Source organism: Lampetra fluviatilis, chromosome 16 (genome assembly GCF_964198595.1).
Source record: "Lampetra fluviatilis chromosome 16, kcLamFluv1.1, whole genome shotgun sequence".
Lineage (NCBI taxonomy): Eukaryota > Metazoa > Chordata > Hyperoartia > Petromyzontiformes > Petromyzontidae > Lampetra > Lampetra fluviatilis.
Window position 1 is genome coordinate 7,462,008 of NC_136290.1, and position 17,793 is coordinate 7,479,800.

General features: G+C 43.9%; 1 protein-coding gene across 1 annotated transcript in view; it reads right to left on the reverse strand.

Annotated features, from left to right (window-relative positions):
- LGR5 (leucine rich repeat containing G protein-coupled receptor 5) overlaps window positions 1-17,793 on the reverse strand; it is a 94,583-nt gene that overhangs the window by 17,757 nt on the left and 59,033 nt on the right. Inside the window, exons 5-12 of the mRNA XM_078863603.1 lie at window positions 17,673-17,744; window positions 12,953-13,168; window positions 9,955-10,026; window positions 4,864-4,932; window positions 2,811-2,882; window positions 2,060-2,131; window positions 367-435; window positions 88-159 (exon numbers count right to left, since the gene is read on the reverse strand). Of these exons, the coding sequence (XP_078719729.1) occupies window positions 88-159; window positions 367-435; window positions 2,060-2,131; window positions 2,811-2,882; window positions 4,864-4,932; window positions 9,955-10,026; window positions 12,953-13,168; window positions 17,673-17,744 (714 nt within the window). The remainder of the gene's footprint in view (window positions 1-87; window positions 160-366; window positions 436-2,059; window positions 2,132-2,810; window positions 2,883-4,863; window positions 4,933-9,954; window positions 10,027-12,952; window positions 13,169-17,672; window positions 17,745-17,793) is intronic.

Genomic DNA, 17,793 nt, shown 5'->3' on the forward strand with positions numbered 1-17,793 from the left:
GTCTTTCAGGCAAGGTAAACGGAGAGGAGTTGAGGGGTGAAGAAAAGGATTGTGGGTAGGGTCAGCAGTGGGGGCGGCCGCACTTACAGGACTCGCAGTTGCCCCAAGGCCTGACAGATGTCACCGGGAAGACGGGTGATTCTGCTCCCAGTCAGTGTCCTGCAGAACACACATCGTTGGAGGTGGGCGGGCGAGAGGGGGGGGGGGCAAATTATCAACGCGGTCTCGTTACCAGCCCAACCAATTACGGCAACTTAAGGAACGTCTGCTGGAAAGCCTCTCCCCACAACCAACAACAACAACAACAAAACTTCGATGAACGGCGGCAGGTGCTTCACTGCGCAGTGAGATGTGTCCAGAACTCACAGGCTCTCAAGGTTGGTGGTTCCGGTCAAGTTCGGGAAGGTGTTCATGTCGCTCACACCACGGAGAAATCTGAGCAGCACAGAGGCGGGGGGGGGGGGGAGATACGAGAATCCATTAAAAAACACTGCCGCCTTCCCTGGTTAGACGCCGCTGAATTGAGATACGGGCTGCACACGTAGCATAGCGAGGTCCGTGACAAATCTCACTTGAACTAATTTAGCCGTGTGATTTGAAACAGAGCGACTGATGTCGACATATCCCACAGATGTATAATGGCCCCTCTTACTTTCTTCTCACCAGTTATTGAGTGAAGAATGTGAAAGCATTGTCTCAACATCTTTCAGAGCAGAGTGTCAAAAGATTGAATGTGTGTACCGAGGATTGGTTGAAGACAAGTTTCTCCCCATTATTTTCGTGGGGTATCTAAAAACATGGATCACTCTGTATATATTCGCTGGAAGTTTCTTTCTCAGCGTGAAGCCAATTGAGTTAGACAGCTGTTTTTCAAGGGGCGACTGGGTCAGCAGATGGTATGGTTAAATCCTGTCGTGTGATGCTGTGGATAGGAATAAACAACTTTTTCGATGCATTGCAAGTTCTAATCGAGGTCAAAGGTCAATCATGCCTGTTATCCTCCTTGAGGTCTATGTAACAAGTACCACTTTGTTGGAAGTCCATAGTGGTCGTCCTATAGAGACGAGCCTTTGCCATGGGAATGTGGAATTTCCACCACTGGCTCAACAGGTTCACCAATGGAGTTAAAGGAGAGAGACACTGGCTTTTTAATCTATGAGCTGACTATATTGTTCGTTCTCTATTATTTTTTTACTGTGCCCTGCTAGTTAAGTGGTTGTTGTTGTTGTTTGACTTGCATCCCACTGGGATTTTTGCACACAGCGTTGGTGTACGTTTTTTTTCCTGCAATATTTTGCTGTCTTTTCTTGGATTTTCTGTTTGCACTTAGTCACATATTCACTTTAAGATGTTTTTTGTTCATGTTTTTGTTTTTTGTTTGTTGCGGTTGCACCCGATTCAAGAGCCGAATGGCTCACAGAGCTATACCTAATAAATTAACTTGAACTTGATGTTAATGATTACCATGGCTTTCATAATATAACCATTTAGAACATCAGTTAAAATGAACCGTGCAGCAAGACATATCTACAATGTATACAGCAACATGTACGGAGTTATTGTGCAAGGATTTGTTTTCTTTGTTGTTCCCTACAAAATGTGTTTTTTTAGGTGCAAAGTTCGCATTCTACACGGATGTCAAAATTGTTATTACTTAAAACACCGTGCCAAGAAAACATTTCAGAGTGACAAGAAAAAATATATACCCTTAAAACAAACACTGGTTAGTTGCAAAAACATACTTAGACATTTTAGCAGATTTCTGGTGGGTGAACACATCACATTATAATGCTTTTTCCACTCTTAGTTTCAACTTCATTATTTTCCACACACAGATCATCTTCTCTGGGCTCAATCCAGCGAAATCCACGAAATGTAATTATTGTGGTTAAATCCCTGGAATATTTTTTTGATGGTGGCAATGACAATTGAAGCACAATGCCCCACATTTATGCATATGACATCACCAGGATATCATGACGGAACAAGCAAAAAAAAACACACCCACTGCGAGTTTTCCACAGTGCGACCCACAACCAAACTTCCAAAGCTCACTCACAAGGTCTGCAGCTCGGGAAGGTGCTGGAACGTCGTTCTGCCGACCACACGCAGGGGGTTGTCGTACAGGTGTCTGCGAAACAAACGGAGACGAATCAATGCCCACTTTCGCCACCGCTCCCCCTCGCTATAGACACAGGCTCCTGCACCACCTCACAAGCCCAATAGGAAAGATCACTTTCTTACCCAGCAAATGCATGGGGTTTTCCCGTTAAAAATCATACTTGCTACGTCTTTCTAGATCATTTTATGTAAAATGTTATTTAAACGATGAACAATTTATTGATAGAGCATACGTAAACACCTTACTTTTCAAGTAATTGCAAAATAATTCTATATTATTAACATGGCATTTGTAAAGCACGCGCCCATTACAGCAGCTAGTGTTATCTCGGCGTCATATTAAATGAGCATGGGGTGCTGGGGCTCATTTTCATTGGTGATCCTAAATCAGTGGTGTAAATTCCACATTCCTATGATAGGCAGCAGTTAAACTTTAGCACAACCAACCGTTGACTTCTGACACAGTGGAACACATTTTTGTATCAACCGCCAAATGATGAAATCCTGAAGTGATCAAATTATTGAGATGTGAACTGATAAACTTTCCAATTTTGAGTCAGGTGTTCTGCAACAGCTTCTCGCTCAACTGTAACAGATAATACAATCTCATAATTTAGACACGTGCTTATCACCTCAACCATGATTGCCTTACAAACACTGAACATGAAACCATAATTTATTACACTTACATAATACGTATGAGTGGGTTGCTTCCAAAGGCACCTTCAGGTATCACTTCAATGTTATTGCTGTGAATTCCGCTGCAAAAGACATACGTGCACAATTACGATTAGTTTAATTGCCGTCTTCCTAAGCCGATTACCCGCTAAGCCTTCAGCGCGGGAGAGAAGTGCACGGGTCTCCAACGCTAAAATTAAACACGACTGCAAATCAACCGTGGCGACGGAAATGCGCCCAGTGATTGGCACAATCATTGGCCTCAATATGGATACATTGTGAGGTCGCCTGTTTGGCCCGGGAAGATAATGCCATGTCAGAGCCAGTACCGCTGAGAGCCTGGGTTCGAATGCGGCCAGCCTCGCACGATTAAAACTTGGTTCGCAAACGTGGCGAGAGTCCGTGGGTGCTTTGGCCTCAGTATATGCATTCATGAACAAATATATCACGATTTAAAGCTTTCGTGACTGCAGGGATTCATCTTCTTGGTTCTTTCGGTAAAGTCATGTAGAAGGGAAGTAATAAAATAATAATAAAAATAATAAAAAATATATTTATTGCTTTATTTCTTTATGTTTTATTTTTATTATTTTATTACTTCCCTTCTACGTGACTTTACCGAAAGAACCAAGAAGAAAAAAATATATCACGTACAAGTTTAATTTTGGCTTCTTCCAGGTGCAATTATTTATTTCGGTGTGCTTCCCATCCAATTGACGCATCTCGACATAGCAGGACACGCGAGAAGGTGCATCACCTAGCGAGACAATTGAAGGCACCTCTCGGAAGCTCATCCCGCAAGGTCATCTTCCAGAAAACATTCTCTACCATGGAGTCATCGTCAAATGGTACAATTGGAGGTTTTTGGATGTATGCTTTTTATCTTAGATAAAAGGTGGTTAAATTGTGTTTTTGAAGAGAAAGGGGCTTTTCATCGATTTCTTTGCAATAGCATGTTACATTGTTCGGAGAATACGCTCAATATTGCATGCCACGGTATAAGTGGGCATGTGTTACCTAGCAGGTATGTGCAACTGTCAAAGCTGATGCAAGTCAAGGTCAACTTGTACCCATGCTCGAACAGGAACTGGAAGGTGATCACATGCATGAGCAGCCCTGAGCCGTGGCAAACATTCTCTTTAAGGATTTCGAACAATCTAGATTTGAAGTTTTTTAGAGCAGTTATTTAGCCATTCGTCTCTTGCGTATTGTTGCACGTGGGAAGGCACCAGCCAAACAAAAGGAAACCATGCATATATGGGGGACAAGAACAAGGCTACCTCACACGATAAATCAGCAATGGTGACATGGACAGGTTGGCAACATCACAAAATCCCAACCATTTTCCTCGGATTTGTTTGTTTGCCTGGAAGTAATAGCAGAACACGATGGGCCAGGATTAACTTTTGTTTTTACCAGGTAAGGCCCAGTGATCTACATAGCTCTTTTTCAGAAGCGACCTGGCAGCAAATGATATCTCAATGCAGTGGCTTATCACGTGGAAAATGATAACAGCCAAATACTCTAAACGTATGTTGATTCTAAATGTGGAGCGAAAAACCGGAGGACCTGGACAAAAATACACGTGACCACGGGGACAACATGCAAACTCCAAATATAGAGGCGTCAGGGTCTGGATCGAATCCATGACCTCATTAAAACCAGGTAAGGTAGTTAACATATCGCCACCATGGCATCCCAGAGGAAATCTGGAGATGTAATGCACAGACAGAAAGATCCCCAATATCGCCCTCAGACTGTTAGGGAAAGTCATTGTTGGGCAACTATTATCAAGGCTGGCGCAGAAAACAAGGCGGTGGATAGTGACCAGCACCATACCTGGCCACCTTTGTCTCCTGAGTGCTGATGTTTACAAACTGCACTAGATCGTTGTATAAGCCTCAGTCAATCTACGGGAGGAAGGCCAAGGACTTTATTCAGATATCACCTTCGACAAATGTTAGCCACGGCCGGGAATCGAACCCAAAATGCCAAGACCATAGCATATTGTACAACAAATGTGCCACCGTTCTCACACAAGACACACACACAGGTGACACTCACAGCTCCTTGAGGTTTCCAAGCGACTGAATGGCAGACGGAAATTCCTTCAAGAGGTTGTAGTTTAAATCTCTGCGAAAGACACAAAAAAACGGTAATGCATTTTAAATAGGTTGAGGAATGATCTGGCATGGCTTTCTGAGCGGAATACATTTGTCTTTTTTATATTGCGGAATGCAGGCTTGCCTTCTTATAAAAAAAGCATTGCTTGTTAAAGCCTATACAGGAAGACACACCCAACTGCTTGCTCATTCAATAAACACCATCATGGTCAACACATAAACAGAAAACCATAAAGTGCACGTTGGCTAGAACACAAACAAAATGTTCCTGTATACGGCACTTTTAATTTTTGCAGAGAGCCCCCGAGAGCCAGCCACTGCTATTCCTGTACGCGCATAAACATACTTACGAGTCATTGGGACGGGGTGAACATTACACTCATTCCCATGACACGAGGTTGCCGCATCAGGAGGACTTGGGACCACGTGTCTTACCCGCTGGGTTGGTTCCCAAACTAGGGGCCAGCGTTGCTCTCGAACAAATGGTCAAGTGTGAGAGCTGGGGAATGAGGTCACAATAGACAACCTTCCCCCCTCCACCCTCCCCCGGCGTCTGACCCTACACTGTGACCCATGGTCTTTTGACCATCAATACGCCAAGCTGAGAAGATTTCTACTGCCCACTGCACACAGCAATGGCCAACAAGTAGAACTGCATGGCATGGTCCCTCGATATTAGACCTAACTCCTTATTTCAAAGTACAATGTTTTCAGCACTTCATGCGATTATCATTTCCCACCTTCAAAATGCTGAAATGTGTTAAGTTTAAATATGGTGCCAAATTGTATATACAGGTGAAGAATTATTTAACTTAACTTTACTGAAAAACCACCAATCCCCCTCTGACAATGTTTATAAGGTTAGCCATTCTTTCTGTGCAATAACTTAATCAGATTATTCTAATTATAATTATTCATTATTGAACGTTTGCATGCACAATCGTTAAACTAAAGACATTCTTGCGTAAACAACACGTATGGTTATTATTATTATTATTTACATACAGTTACACTGTACATATTCACACAACCTGTGCCTGCGATTCGACGGATCACAATTTGGGAAAATTATTTTATAAGAATCGATTCTTTAGCACGGTGGCCAATTCTACACCTAGATATTCACGACCAATAATACGATTCATAATTGGTTTATTTTGTTAGAGTTTTATAGTTGAAATGTACATTATACCTACACGATCTAACGCAAGAGACCGATTTTAAATCACGGTGGGTGAACGTAGCCACCAGTTTTGGCTGAAGTGATCTTGTGAACACTTTGCAAGCAACATTTATCAAAAAGGAACACATCGATTCTCATGTGTGCGATTCGATGCATGCAAAGCACACTTAAGAATACATGTTCAACCACAAATTGTTACACAGCAAGCTTGCAGTTCGTGTGGCATTCAAACTTTTTGTATAAAGTACAAAGGTCATACGAACACAATATTAATTCGATTTGGAAACCCCCATGAAACTGACCACAGTTGTAACATTATATTAATGTTAATTTCCATCTGGAAATCTGAACACTTAAAATCACGTTAACCAAAAACAATAATTTTACTTCTCACTCTGCTTGGCACAGACCGGCTGCACGGCAACACAAAGTCACACAGGGACCATTGTCGGGGGGGCGATAAAAGCTTTGCTTGAATTTCATTATAGGAATCCACTAGTGCGGATTGGGCTAACTTACTAACCATCACTGGGCGCTCTGAAAGTGACATTTGAGTGGGGCGAGATGTTACTTTGGCCAACAGAAAACGAACAGAGCTGGGGCTGAATTTTACAGACGGGTTTTACAATCCCGCTGCAACAATTTTAATGGCATTAAAATAGTCTCTGTCACACGTGAAAATCTTTATGGGCTACAACACGCTTATTTGAATTCATGTTATTTTGCCTGAACGCTTGGTTTGTTTCCTTAAACCGTGTAAACCCAACTAAAATGTTCGGTTGTACAACGCACGGATTTATATATATGCTTGTAAACACAAACCATCTCTCACTTAATTCGATTTGCTAAATTTTTCTAATGGAGAGCCTTTTTAGATGGCACAGAATGTTTTGAAAGAAACCATGGCAACTAAAGTCACCGTATTTTACACAGTTCAGACGACAAATATCTCCCTTGCAAAGAGACAAACAGTGCATCATCAAGAAACACTGATCTTGTATGAAACAGCTCAACCGACTGAGATTCAGAATAAATTTACAAACATTCACGACAGAATCTCACACAGACTGCAGGTCGGTAAAGGAATGATATGTAAATGTGAAGGATTAATAAGGATTACAGTGAGCATGTACGTGTCTGTGCACACACACACGTATATTACAATTATATACCCGGATTTTCCTACTACAAAGGTTCACAAGTTTAAGAGACCCCAAAGGGTAGGAGCTGCAAACACCAGCGTGACAGGCTGATGGATGACAGCAGCCTGCAGGTGAAGTGCACATGTTTTTCCTGGCTGCCTGGCTGTCAAGCATCACCATGCATCTCTCCCCTGCTACATACTTCAACCCAAAATGCTTTCCTCTCTCCATGGGTTGCAGCCATTTTTCACCGACAGCCGTCGCATTTTTCTAAAGCGATGCAGGCTCGACGTTTGTGAAGAATGGCTCGCTAATGCCGCGTATCGCGCACGCATTACGGCACGCGCTTATATTCACCGGAGGTGGGGGGGGGTACGCAAGCAGTACGCGCGCGTGCACGTATGCGTCTGTGCCGGCATGTTAAGGCTCGGACACGTGAACGTTTCACTGGCAGGAATGATGGTAGTTCGCCGTCGCGACGAGTGCACCGCACCATAAATCTAAGAATCACAGTCTTTGCTCTGAGCTATACCTCAACCGGTACATTTAACGAGCGACGGCAATTCTTGTGCGGTTTGATCAACACTCGCATGGCAAAGGCAATGCCTTGTACTTGACCCACCCCACCCTCCCATATGTCTTCATTATCATCCATCCACTACTGGATGAAGGTCTCTCTTAATCGTCACCATCCCTCACTGTATCACGATGCAAAAATCTATCTGGTTCCTGGACGTAAGAGCTGATCTCATCTCCACAGGTGGCTATCCTCGTGGGAGCACTCCCTCCTTATGCTGCCGCTCCGCTGTCAGTCGACAGCCGTCATCCAGTAACCCCAACAGCGACGCGTGCCGTGCTTAAGCCACTCTACTTAACAGGCAATATCATCTGTAGTGGATGAATGTGCTCTCTGATCCATGTGTTTGTCGTTTTGTCTTTCAGCAACTCTTAAGATGTACTAATTCATGCCTTCTTTTCGAAAGTTTCAGCTTTTCTTCTCCTTTATTTGTCGGTGCGCATGTTTCTGATCCATACGCCACAGAAGGTACCGTGTACTCTTCTCAAGACACACTGCTAGTTTTGCTTTTTCATTATCAAGTTCAGATTCGCAAAAGCTCTCCGACCTGTTCTTACATGCCTCTATCGTCATTCTTATCCCAATTCACCTTCAATAATTGCCACAAGTATACACACATCAAATATTTTAATGTGTTTATCACACGAATGTGTGTGCTTTCACATCCATTTTAATGCAGTCATTGACATCAATTACCTTAACAGCATAAACAAATTACTGAGCCATACTGTGTAAGCTGTGGTGCACATGTCCAAACTCACATTCAGTTTAACACTGAATGTGAGTTTGGGTTAGATCGCATAAATATTAGTCTTAAAAGGAACGTTCCACAACAGGTGGTGTTTTTAGACAATGACCTTCACGGTGGCGTGAAGGGCGCCCCAATAGCGAGATGTTAACTACCTCGCCTGGTATGCAGGAGGTCATGGGTTCAATCCCGACCCGGACGCCTGTATATTTGGTGTTTGTACGTTCTCCCTGTGGTCGCGTGGATTTTTATCCGGGGCCTCAGGTTTCCCCCCCCCCACCACATTTAGAAACATTTATTTAGAGTATTTGGCTGCTACAAATGTCCACTTGATAAGCCACTTCAATTGAGCTGCTATCATTTGTGGCCATGTCGCTTCTGAAAAATAGCTACATAACTCAGTGGGGGTCTTACCTGGTAAAATACAAATATTGAGTTAAATTGTTAATGATGCAACGTCTAGGGCTTGTGCTGTGAAAAAGGGCCATTGCCAGAAACGTTGGCAAGCAAATAATGTCCCTCAGAGCAGTGCAATTAAAAAATGTGCAGTTTCTTTTTATACCCTTTGGCTTTTTCGGTAAAGTCACGTAGGTAAAACATTAAAATAAATTAAATCACGACGTTTCGAAGGCAACACAAGCTTCCGTCTTCAGGTGGAACCGTCACAGCAAAATTACTGGAAGCTTGTGTTGCCTCCGAAACGTCGTGATCTAATTTATTCTAATGTTTTACCTACGTGACTTTACCGAAAAAAACAGAGTATGAATCCTTGCAGTCACAAAAACTGAAAATCTTGTTTCTTTTTAGTTCGTGAAATACTTATTTTCTGTTCAGCATGTTTTTTCAAATCGAGTCTTATTCCTTAGAGGTGCCACCCACCCCCCACATCCTCATAATGTAATGGGGGGAAAACATTTTTGGTGCGTGTGGTAATAACGATTTGGCTTTCGAGCATACAACTTAAACGAGACGGATTGTCACGGTAAACGGTCTTGATCAAAAGAAACTATCCACTTCGTCGAGAATAAATCACTCTAATGATTACCACTTCTGTATTTATTGCCTTTGCCTGACCTTTCATTGTTGTACAGTGGCCACACCGGTCCATTTCATTTTTATTTTTGTTTAAAATAGTAGCTCGGCCTGCTGATTTACAGCCAACACCAGCTTGCACGAAATATCGGTTTCTGACAGTAAATCTCGAAAATGTTGTCGGCAAACATTCATTGCAAAGGAATTTGAGGCCAGTGAAGGCCAACACTCGTCTACAGAAAGACAAGCGTGTAATATATCAAAGTGTTCATTTATTCTTTGACAAAATTGTTGGAAAAGCGGGAAAAGGTTGGTAGCATTAGAGGTTTTCGGGGGTTCCCGTGACTTACAGGGTCTCAAGGTTATCAAGTCCTTCAAAGCAGTGTGGATCCAAGCTCTGAATCTTGTTGTTGTGAAGGTGTCTGAAAAAATACAAAAATGAGATAAGAAATAATTATTAAAAATATAAAAAATTCGGTATAGATGCGGCACAATTTTCTAATTTAGCCCATTTAGTGCTATAATTTATTTGCTATTATCATCTTGGTGACCCAGGTCAACCCTTGCAAATATGAGACTCATCCAACATAAACTTCAAACTAAAACTTAAATACTTTCTCTTCATTGAAAAACAAAACCTTACATTTCTAAAGTTGGTAAATGGAATTGACGAGATCGTGGAAGACACACAGCACAAACCCAGAAATACATCACACAACCACAAAAACCTGCACGCAGCAATTAAATTAATACTCTCTTTTCGCTCGGCAATAATATAGAGAAACAAAAAAAACATTCAAAACGACAAACCGCATGCCAGATTTTTTGAAGGACAGACAATCCATAATTTGGGGGGGGAAAAACATACAAATCCACAAAAACCTCTACAAAGTGTGCAACGTGTTTATTATTATTTAATGGATTTCAGGCATAGTGGGATAAGCATGGCTTTAACAACGCTATCGATTTGTGGGTGTTTGTGCAGAGTTAAAGATTAACTGTGGGAGATTATGCAGGCATGAAAAACTACACCCGGCAGCCAATGGCATCACAGCACCTAAGGTTAGGGGTTAAAGTTGGGTCCTGCTCCCAGTGGAGATAAAGGCCAGACAGTGCAGGTGTTTATGTACCGAGTTGTTCCGTGCACGTCCCACTGTATCCTAAACAAACCCACAAGCAGCAATAAACTCTGGTGTTGCAAGGCAAGACAAATGCTGAAATGTGCGTGTCTTTGTCTTTGTGGTTTGGGAAAAAGGGGCACATTACGCAAGATGATTCAACATTCTCCTCCGATCAATAGCCCTGCACCTGGAAGATTATTTCTGTGTGGTTAAGTGTTATCCCTACCGTTGCACATCAACTGTTTACACACCTCAAGGGTATTTGAAACACCACTGCTACTGGATGTGCCTTAAATCGTGTATACTTATGATGCCCTCAATACACAAAGACAAAGTCCCCTGTGTAGCTTTTATAGTCAGGTGGGGCAAGTGTTGTTTGCGTGTACCTATTAATGCCAGCATGGTGCGAGAGGGGTGAGGTGGGGTGCAGCGAGGACGGATACCCGACCGCCTTTATTTCCCCGGCGCTAATGTTTACACACCACACCAAGTACTCATTTAGGGCTGAGTCGACCTTACGAGAGGCCAAGGACCAGCTCAGCTACTCATTAGCGATGTTGGCCATGAGCGGGAATAGAACTCGGGTCGCTGGGTTCATAGCGCAGTGCACCAACCACTACAGTACCACTTCCCACTAGAAGACACACACATACACAAATGTGCTTAATTTATGCACTAGGCAAAAATTCTTACATCAAGCAATGTAAATCCTGCTTCCCATAAACCAGGGAAGAGCTTTTCAAGAGTGACAGCTCATTCAAGAGATCTTACTTTAATTATACATAAACGCATGAGACCCAAGGCTTTTCACCTATCATCAACTCTGAAGAACCCATTTTAAAATTTCTGTAAGTAATACTCGCCACAGGCTGACTTTTAAATGTCTAACTAGGCAGACTATTTTTTTATACATGGAGTAAGATAAGCGCACATGTGCGCCCCTGACACATTTATTACCTTCAGCTTAACCGTCTAAGCCAAAAGCTCAATCAGCCCGGCCTGAGTTTTAACTCCTCGGTGCGAAAGCCACTATGGTATGGAATAATTGCCTGTGCTAACATGGGTCTTTACCATATCATCCACCTCATGGGCTTTAAATTCAGGGGTCTTAACCCCGAGCAATAACTCTAATCTGAACCCTAAAAACGTTTGGGATTTTTTAGAGTGACCAATGATATGGCAAACACCAGATATATTGCAGTCAACACGGGTTCTACTTGTGGTGTTATGGCGATGGCCTCTGAACGGTTTCTGTGCGTGTGGGAGGAGATTTTTAAAAACATAGGAAAAAAGCACAACATTTGAAAAAACACGCAAAAGACGGTCAAAAAACAATGTAAAGGGCCAGTCAAGTGAACCATCAAGATCTTTCTCTCCTCTTAAGAGACCAGAGCAACTCTTGTGTGTCTGTGTCTGCTGGTGCTAGTGTGGTGTATTTGGGAGCAGTGACGAAGAAGTGAGCATAATGTTGCCCTGGTTAAGTGATTATACAAGTGATTATACAATGAATAACGGGTTGATTAAGAGAGAGTAAAGTAAACCTCCGTACTGGGCACTTCTGTGGCAAAACATCACAAAGACAGACTGTCTGGGCAATGCCTTTCCCGAGTACTTATAAAAGATCGACACAGCCACCTTTGTCTCCCTAGTGCAGATGTTTATATACTAGGTACTCATTTAAGGCCGAGTCAACCTAGAGGAGGTCTATGAAAAGTTCAGATAAATCATAACTGATGATATCCACAACCGGGAATCGAACACAGGTCCTCAGTCTTTTAGCGCCATGTGCTAACCACTACACTATCGCTCCCAAAAGACAAAGATCCTCCATATATAATCTGTTGGGGCAAGTGCTATTCGCGGGCACCTACCAAGGCTAGTGCGCCACATAAGGCCAGCATCATGTCAGACCACCTTTGCCTTCCTAGTGGGGATGTTTACACATCGCACCAAGTACTCATTTGAGGCCGAGTCAACCTAGGGGAGGCCCAGGACCGGTTCAGACAATCGTCAATGGTGTTGGGCCATGAACAGGATTCGAGCTCGTGTCACCTGGTTCATAGCACAGCGAACTGCTACACCACCACTCCCGCACACGCATTCACCGTCCTCTGCATGACCCAGCAAACCCCGCATCCACCACCACCGCCACAACCGCCACTTGCAACTGAACTGTGCGGGCGGGGGAAGCTAGCGCGTGCGCACGCAAGCGTCGGGAAAGACTCACAGCACGACGAGGCTGGTGAGGTTGGCGAAGGCGCGCTCGGGCACGGCCGTGATGTGGTTCATGGCGAGCGTGAGCGCCAGCAGCGAGGGCAGGCGGCTGAGCGGTGTCACGGGGATGGCCGTCAGCGCGTTGTCGTCGAGCCACAGGTGGCGCAGCTGGCGCAGCTCCTCCAGCCCGACCTCCGGCAGCTCCGAGATGTGGTTTGCGTCCAGGCGCCTGCGGTCACAGCGGCGGGGAGAAATGCTCCAGTGAGCGCGAGCGAGCGAGCGAGGGAGCTCGGTCAATTAACCCTTTCCTGTTCCATAACATCTGCAAGTCGCAGGATGAGGTGTCCCGTTCACCGCCGAATCTCGGAACGCGCAAACGCGTTTCAACATTACTATGCCAGAAGAGGCATAGTGCTCGTTATGTTTAAAGGACAAAAAAGGGCACGGTTTTTTGTGCTTGCTGATGTTTCAATCAAATACAAAATATGAATGGCCCCTCAAGGCTAGACATGAAGAAGCATTGTTTTTAACCTGTGCGTATCTTAACGATGATGATAATCACGTTTCAAAATTAGGGGTTTTCTGCCAAGACAAATGCTGCTAGAGAACAATGGTGAAGAAAGCCCTTCAATTGCTTCCTATCCATACTGGGTAACACCGTCTCTCACGTGTATTGCTATGGAGGTGTTTGTCATTGGGCAAACTGACAAATATGTGCAGCCATTGGTGATCGGGTTGAAACCAGAAACCCAACTACCCATGGGAGGCCCAGTTTAACTACAGAGGACCGAAGTCAGGATACGCAGCAGAATCTTAGTGCTGCGAGCTAAATGCCCCTGAATCCAGCTACCTTGAATTTTTATTTAATGGCGTTAATATTCTTGGTTCTTTCGGTAAAGTCACGTAGAAGGGAAACAATAAAATAATAAAAACATAAAACAATAAAATTCTCACGACGTTTCGACTGCAGTCGAGAATTTTAATGTTTTACATTTTTATTATTTTATTGTTTCACCTTTTACGTGACTTTACCGAAATAACCAAAAATATGAATCCCTGCAGTCACGAAAGCTTTAAATCTAAATTTAATGGCGTTTGTTTCTGTGGAAAGACGAGCCCTGCCATAAAAATGTGGCGTTGCCATCACTGGCCCAACTGCCAAATGAGCATAACGTACATTTGAGTACTCTAAGACACCGACTGCATTTTTGGTTTAGTATTTTGGCTGCAAAATGTTGAATGTTCCTTCCCAAAAAACAAACCTAAAATAAAAATACCATTCAAGAGTATTTTTAAACCTTAAAACATTAAAGTAAACGTCGATGACGTAAACGAGCGTCCAGATAATTGCGTTTACAATTTGTAAACACAATAACCGACGTTTCGTGGGAAACGGGCGAAACAAACGTTTCGGGTGTGGTCAGCACAAGAGGAGTTTGCCGGTCCGTGGAATTCAAGAGGAGTTGTTTCTTTAAAAGTAACCCCATGAGGCTGGGGGGGGGGGGGTGCGGACAAGATCGGTGAACCGGAGCAAAGGACAGCTCTCTCTTCCTTGTGCGCGCACTGGAGGCTCCGGATCACAGTTCAATTCGGCGAGCGGAGAGACACAAAGAATATATCGTGCAATGTTTATATTCCGCAGATGGACAAAAAGATAGTACATTTTCTTCCCATCCGTTTAAACTCCATTTAGATCCAGCCATGCATGATTTACGGAAAGCAGCAGTGACGGGGAGGGGTAGGCGCGGTGGGGAGACAAAGAATGGTTTCAGACCATTTATATTTTTGCTTATTCTTCGCTTGATACCCACAACACCAGTCTTTCTTTTATTCTCTGCCTTCCGCAACGGAAGCCCAACACGGCAAAAAAATCCCTTCGCAGGGGCTTGGCGCCGGAGGTGCATTCACCACAGAAAAAAAAGCACAGCTGTCAAGACACCTCGCGCTGATCTCATTTTCTGATATGGGGACAGGAGACAGGCCTCTAAACTACGTGACCTTGTTAAAGACATAGTTTCCTAAATGTAAAGAGAGTTGGTTTTTTAAAACCGTGCGAAAGGGCTAGACTTACCCACGATTAAAAAAAATAGAACGTTTTTTTTTAACAAGAGAAAAAGACAATACATTAAACAGTCAGTGTCTCCCTGCCCAAAGGAGTAATGGGTTAGCGCTCATATCTGTTGGCAGACTTGAGGCAATGGTGGAAATTCCTTGTTCCTATTGCTGAGAGGGAGTCTCTCCATTCGAGGACTGCTTTCGGATTTCCACAACGTGGTACCATTTTATCGACCGTTGGATAAACGGCAGCAAAAATATCTGATAATGTAAAAACATGTTTCATTTTAGTAATAATGTTGCATAAAAACAAATCGCGTGAAATCCAGGGCCTGTAAAGTCAGTGGACTAAAAATAATGTTTTGTTTTATGTGGAGCTATGAAACAATTTCTAATAATCTTATACATTTATAAGTATTGTTCTAAATGATATGGATTGTTTACAGGAATCTCTCAGGATCATAACAAAATAAATCCGCATAGACGTTAAGGAATAAAAAGGATTCATTCCTAGCGTGCAGGTTCACTGCGCGAAGTCTAAAGGTGACTTATCCGAGTGCGGCTTATTTTTAAAACAGGCATTTTTACCCCCTGGCCCAACTGCCCTGACGCCCGATAACATTGCCGCGCGAACCACAATTAAACACCGCAAAGATTACCACGTATTTATTACCTCCTTGGCGTTCATTGCACAGTAGTGCGTTCCCAGGTTGTCGTTGCAGGCCATACACCCTGGTTAAAAAGGGCACTTTACATTTAAATTTCAACCATCCATTCATATTACCCGGGCCAATTAAGCGGATCTCATGGCGATAGGATTTCATTGGAGTCGGCGTTCGGTGTCTCATTTCTCGGTCTCCGCCTGTCTGTCTCTGTCTGTGTGTGTCTCTCTCTCTCTAACAGTTTGACGTTTCACTGCTTCAGGGGTGTCATGTCAACGCGTCTTGAATTGTCAAGGCAGGGACATGTTCTCATGGGAAAGGAGCAGAGTTGGCCTGCATTCTTCTTCTACTTATTATTGCTGTTGCATTGCAGTAGTATCGTGGGCTGTTCCGTGGACAGACTGGCCCCGCCCATAGGAATGAGGAATGTCCACCCACGCCTCAGGGCCATTAATGGAGATGAGCTCATTTGAGCAAGGAGATGTGCGGATGTGACTTTGATTTGACGGTACTTTGTTCTTCTATAAAGTAGACATGAGCAATCTTCGTCGTAACCAAGTGAAAATTATCGGCTTAGTGTATTAGGAGGCACTCACTGGCAGTCGCGATTGTGAAATTTGAATGAAAATAATAGCAATTACGTTTAGAATACCAGTCACTATATTTGAGAACCAAATGACCTATACACTGATAAAAAAAACACATTTATGAAATGTAAAAGGAGAAAGAAAGAAAAAAATCACCAATTTCCTTGCCTATTACCCCTTTAAATAGCCTTGCACTTACACAGCGAGCTCCACTAGCAATGCAAACTATACGATCGTGGCACGAGCGCATGCCACGAAACCTAACGTTACGGGTGTACAGGGTAAATGTGTTCAAGAGAAAAAAAAAACTATCTTCAAATTCAAGCACATGCTATAGGGGGCACTTGTCTGGGTTGTAAGGTGCAAAGCTTTGCTCGGACAGCTACTCCAGCTCCTGAAGCGTGCGCAGGCCACACACGGTGTGTGCGGTTTGTAATGTACGACCCTGCATTGCATCTGCCTCCCACGACACACTTGTTTCCCTTCACATCGTACTGTTTGGCAGCTGCGACCACAAAACGCGTAGGTGCTCCCAGCTCTTCCTAGACATGTGGCGAGTGAGGAAGAGTAGGCCAAATACCCTCTTACAGGGGCTCTCTAGTGCTCGCTCTGGGTAGAGGCGCTTCCACCAGCAGTGGTGTGAGCAAGCAATTGCAGGGCTGCGCCCTTGCCTTTTACGTCCACAAAAAACACCCTTGTGGGTTAATCAGCTTCCATTTTTATAATCATTATTATTAGTTTGATTGTACACATGATGCAAAAATATCACATGTAATGTAATAATCTGTTGAGGTACGTGGATGTTAGCAAGTGTCTATTAAGGCTAGCGTGACATACGAGGAAGTAGGTGTGGGAGCAGCACCGCACCCAGCCACATATTTCTCGCGAGTGCTCATGTTGACACTACACCAGGTGCTCTCCGGTTTAGGCTGAAAAGCGCTCTTTGGGAGCCTCAGGCCGAGTTTAGACACCGATTGCCAATGATGTGCATGGCCAGGAAATGAACCCGGGCCTCTGGGATCGTATCGCAGTGCAACAGCAACCCAGCCTCCACTTCCGTATATTATGTATCAATGTACAGGGGAAGCGTCAGCAGAGACAACCCCTTATAGACTTTACACTCTTGGGTCAAGCGCTGTTCGCGAGCAACTATGAAGGCCGGCACGGCACACGAGGGGGGTGGGTGGGTGGCCAGCACCACGCTCGGCCGCCTTTGTCTCCCAAATGACGATGCATACGCACCGCACAGACTAAGTACTCATAGTGAGGCCGAGGCGACCTATGGGAAGCCCAGGACTGATTCAGATAATCATCAATGGTAGAGCCAGGAAGTGGGATCCGTGTGTATAAGTATACGCTCGTATGAAAAGTGATGGGAATGGCCACGAAGAGCATGGGGTTGTGAGCAATGTGACGCTGTCAGACGTACAGCGACTGGAGAGAGGGCAAGTCACGCAGGGCTTCCGTGGGGAACATCTTCAGCTGATTATTCTGCAGCATCCTGCACCCAACACACAAGGACAAATGCAATCGTCATCGTAATTTAATGT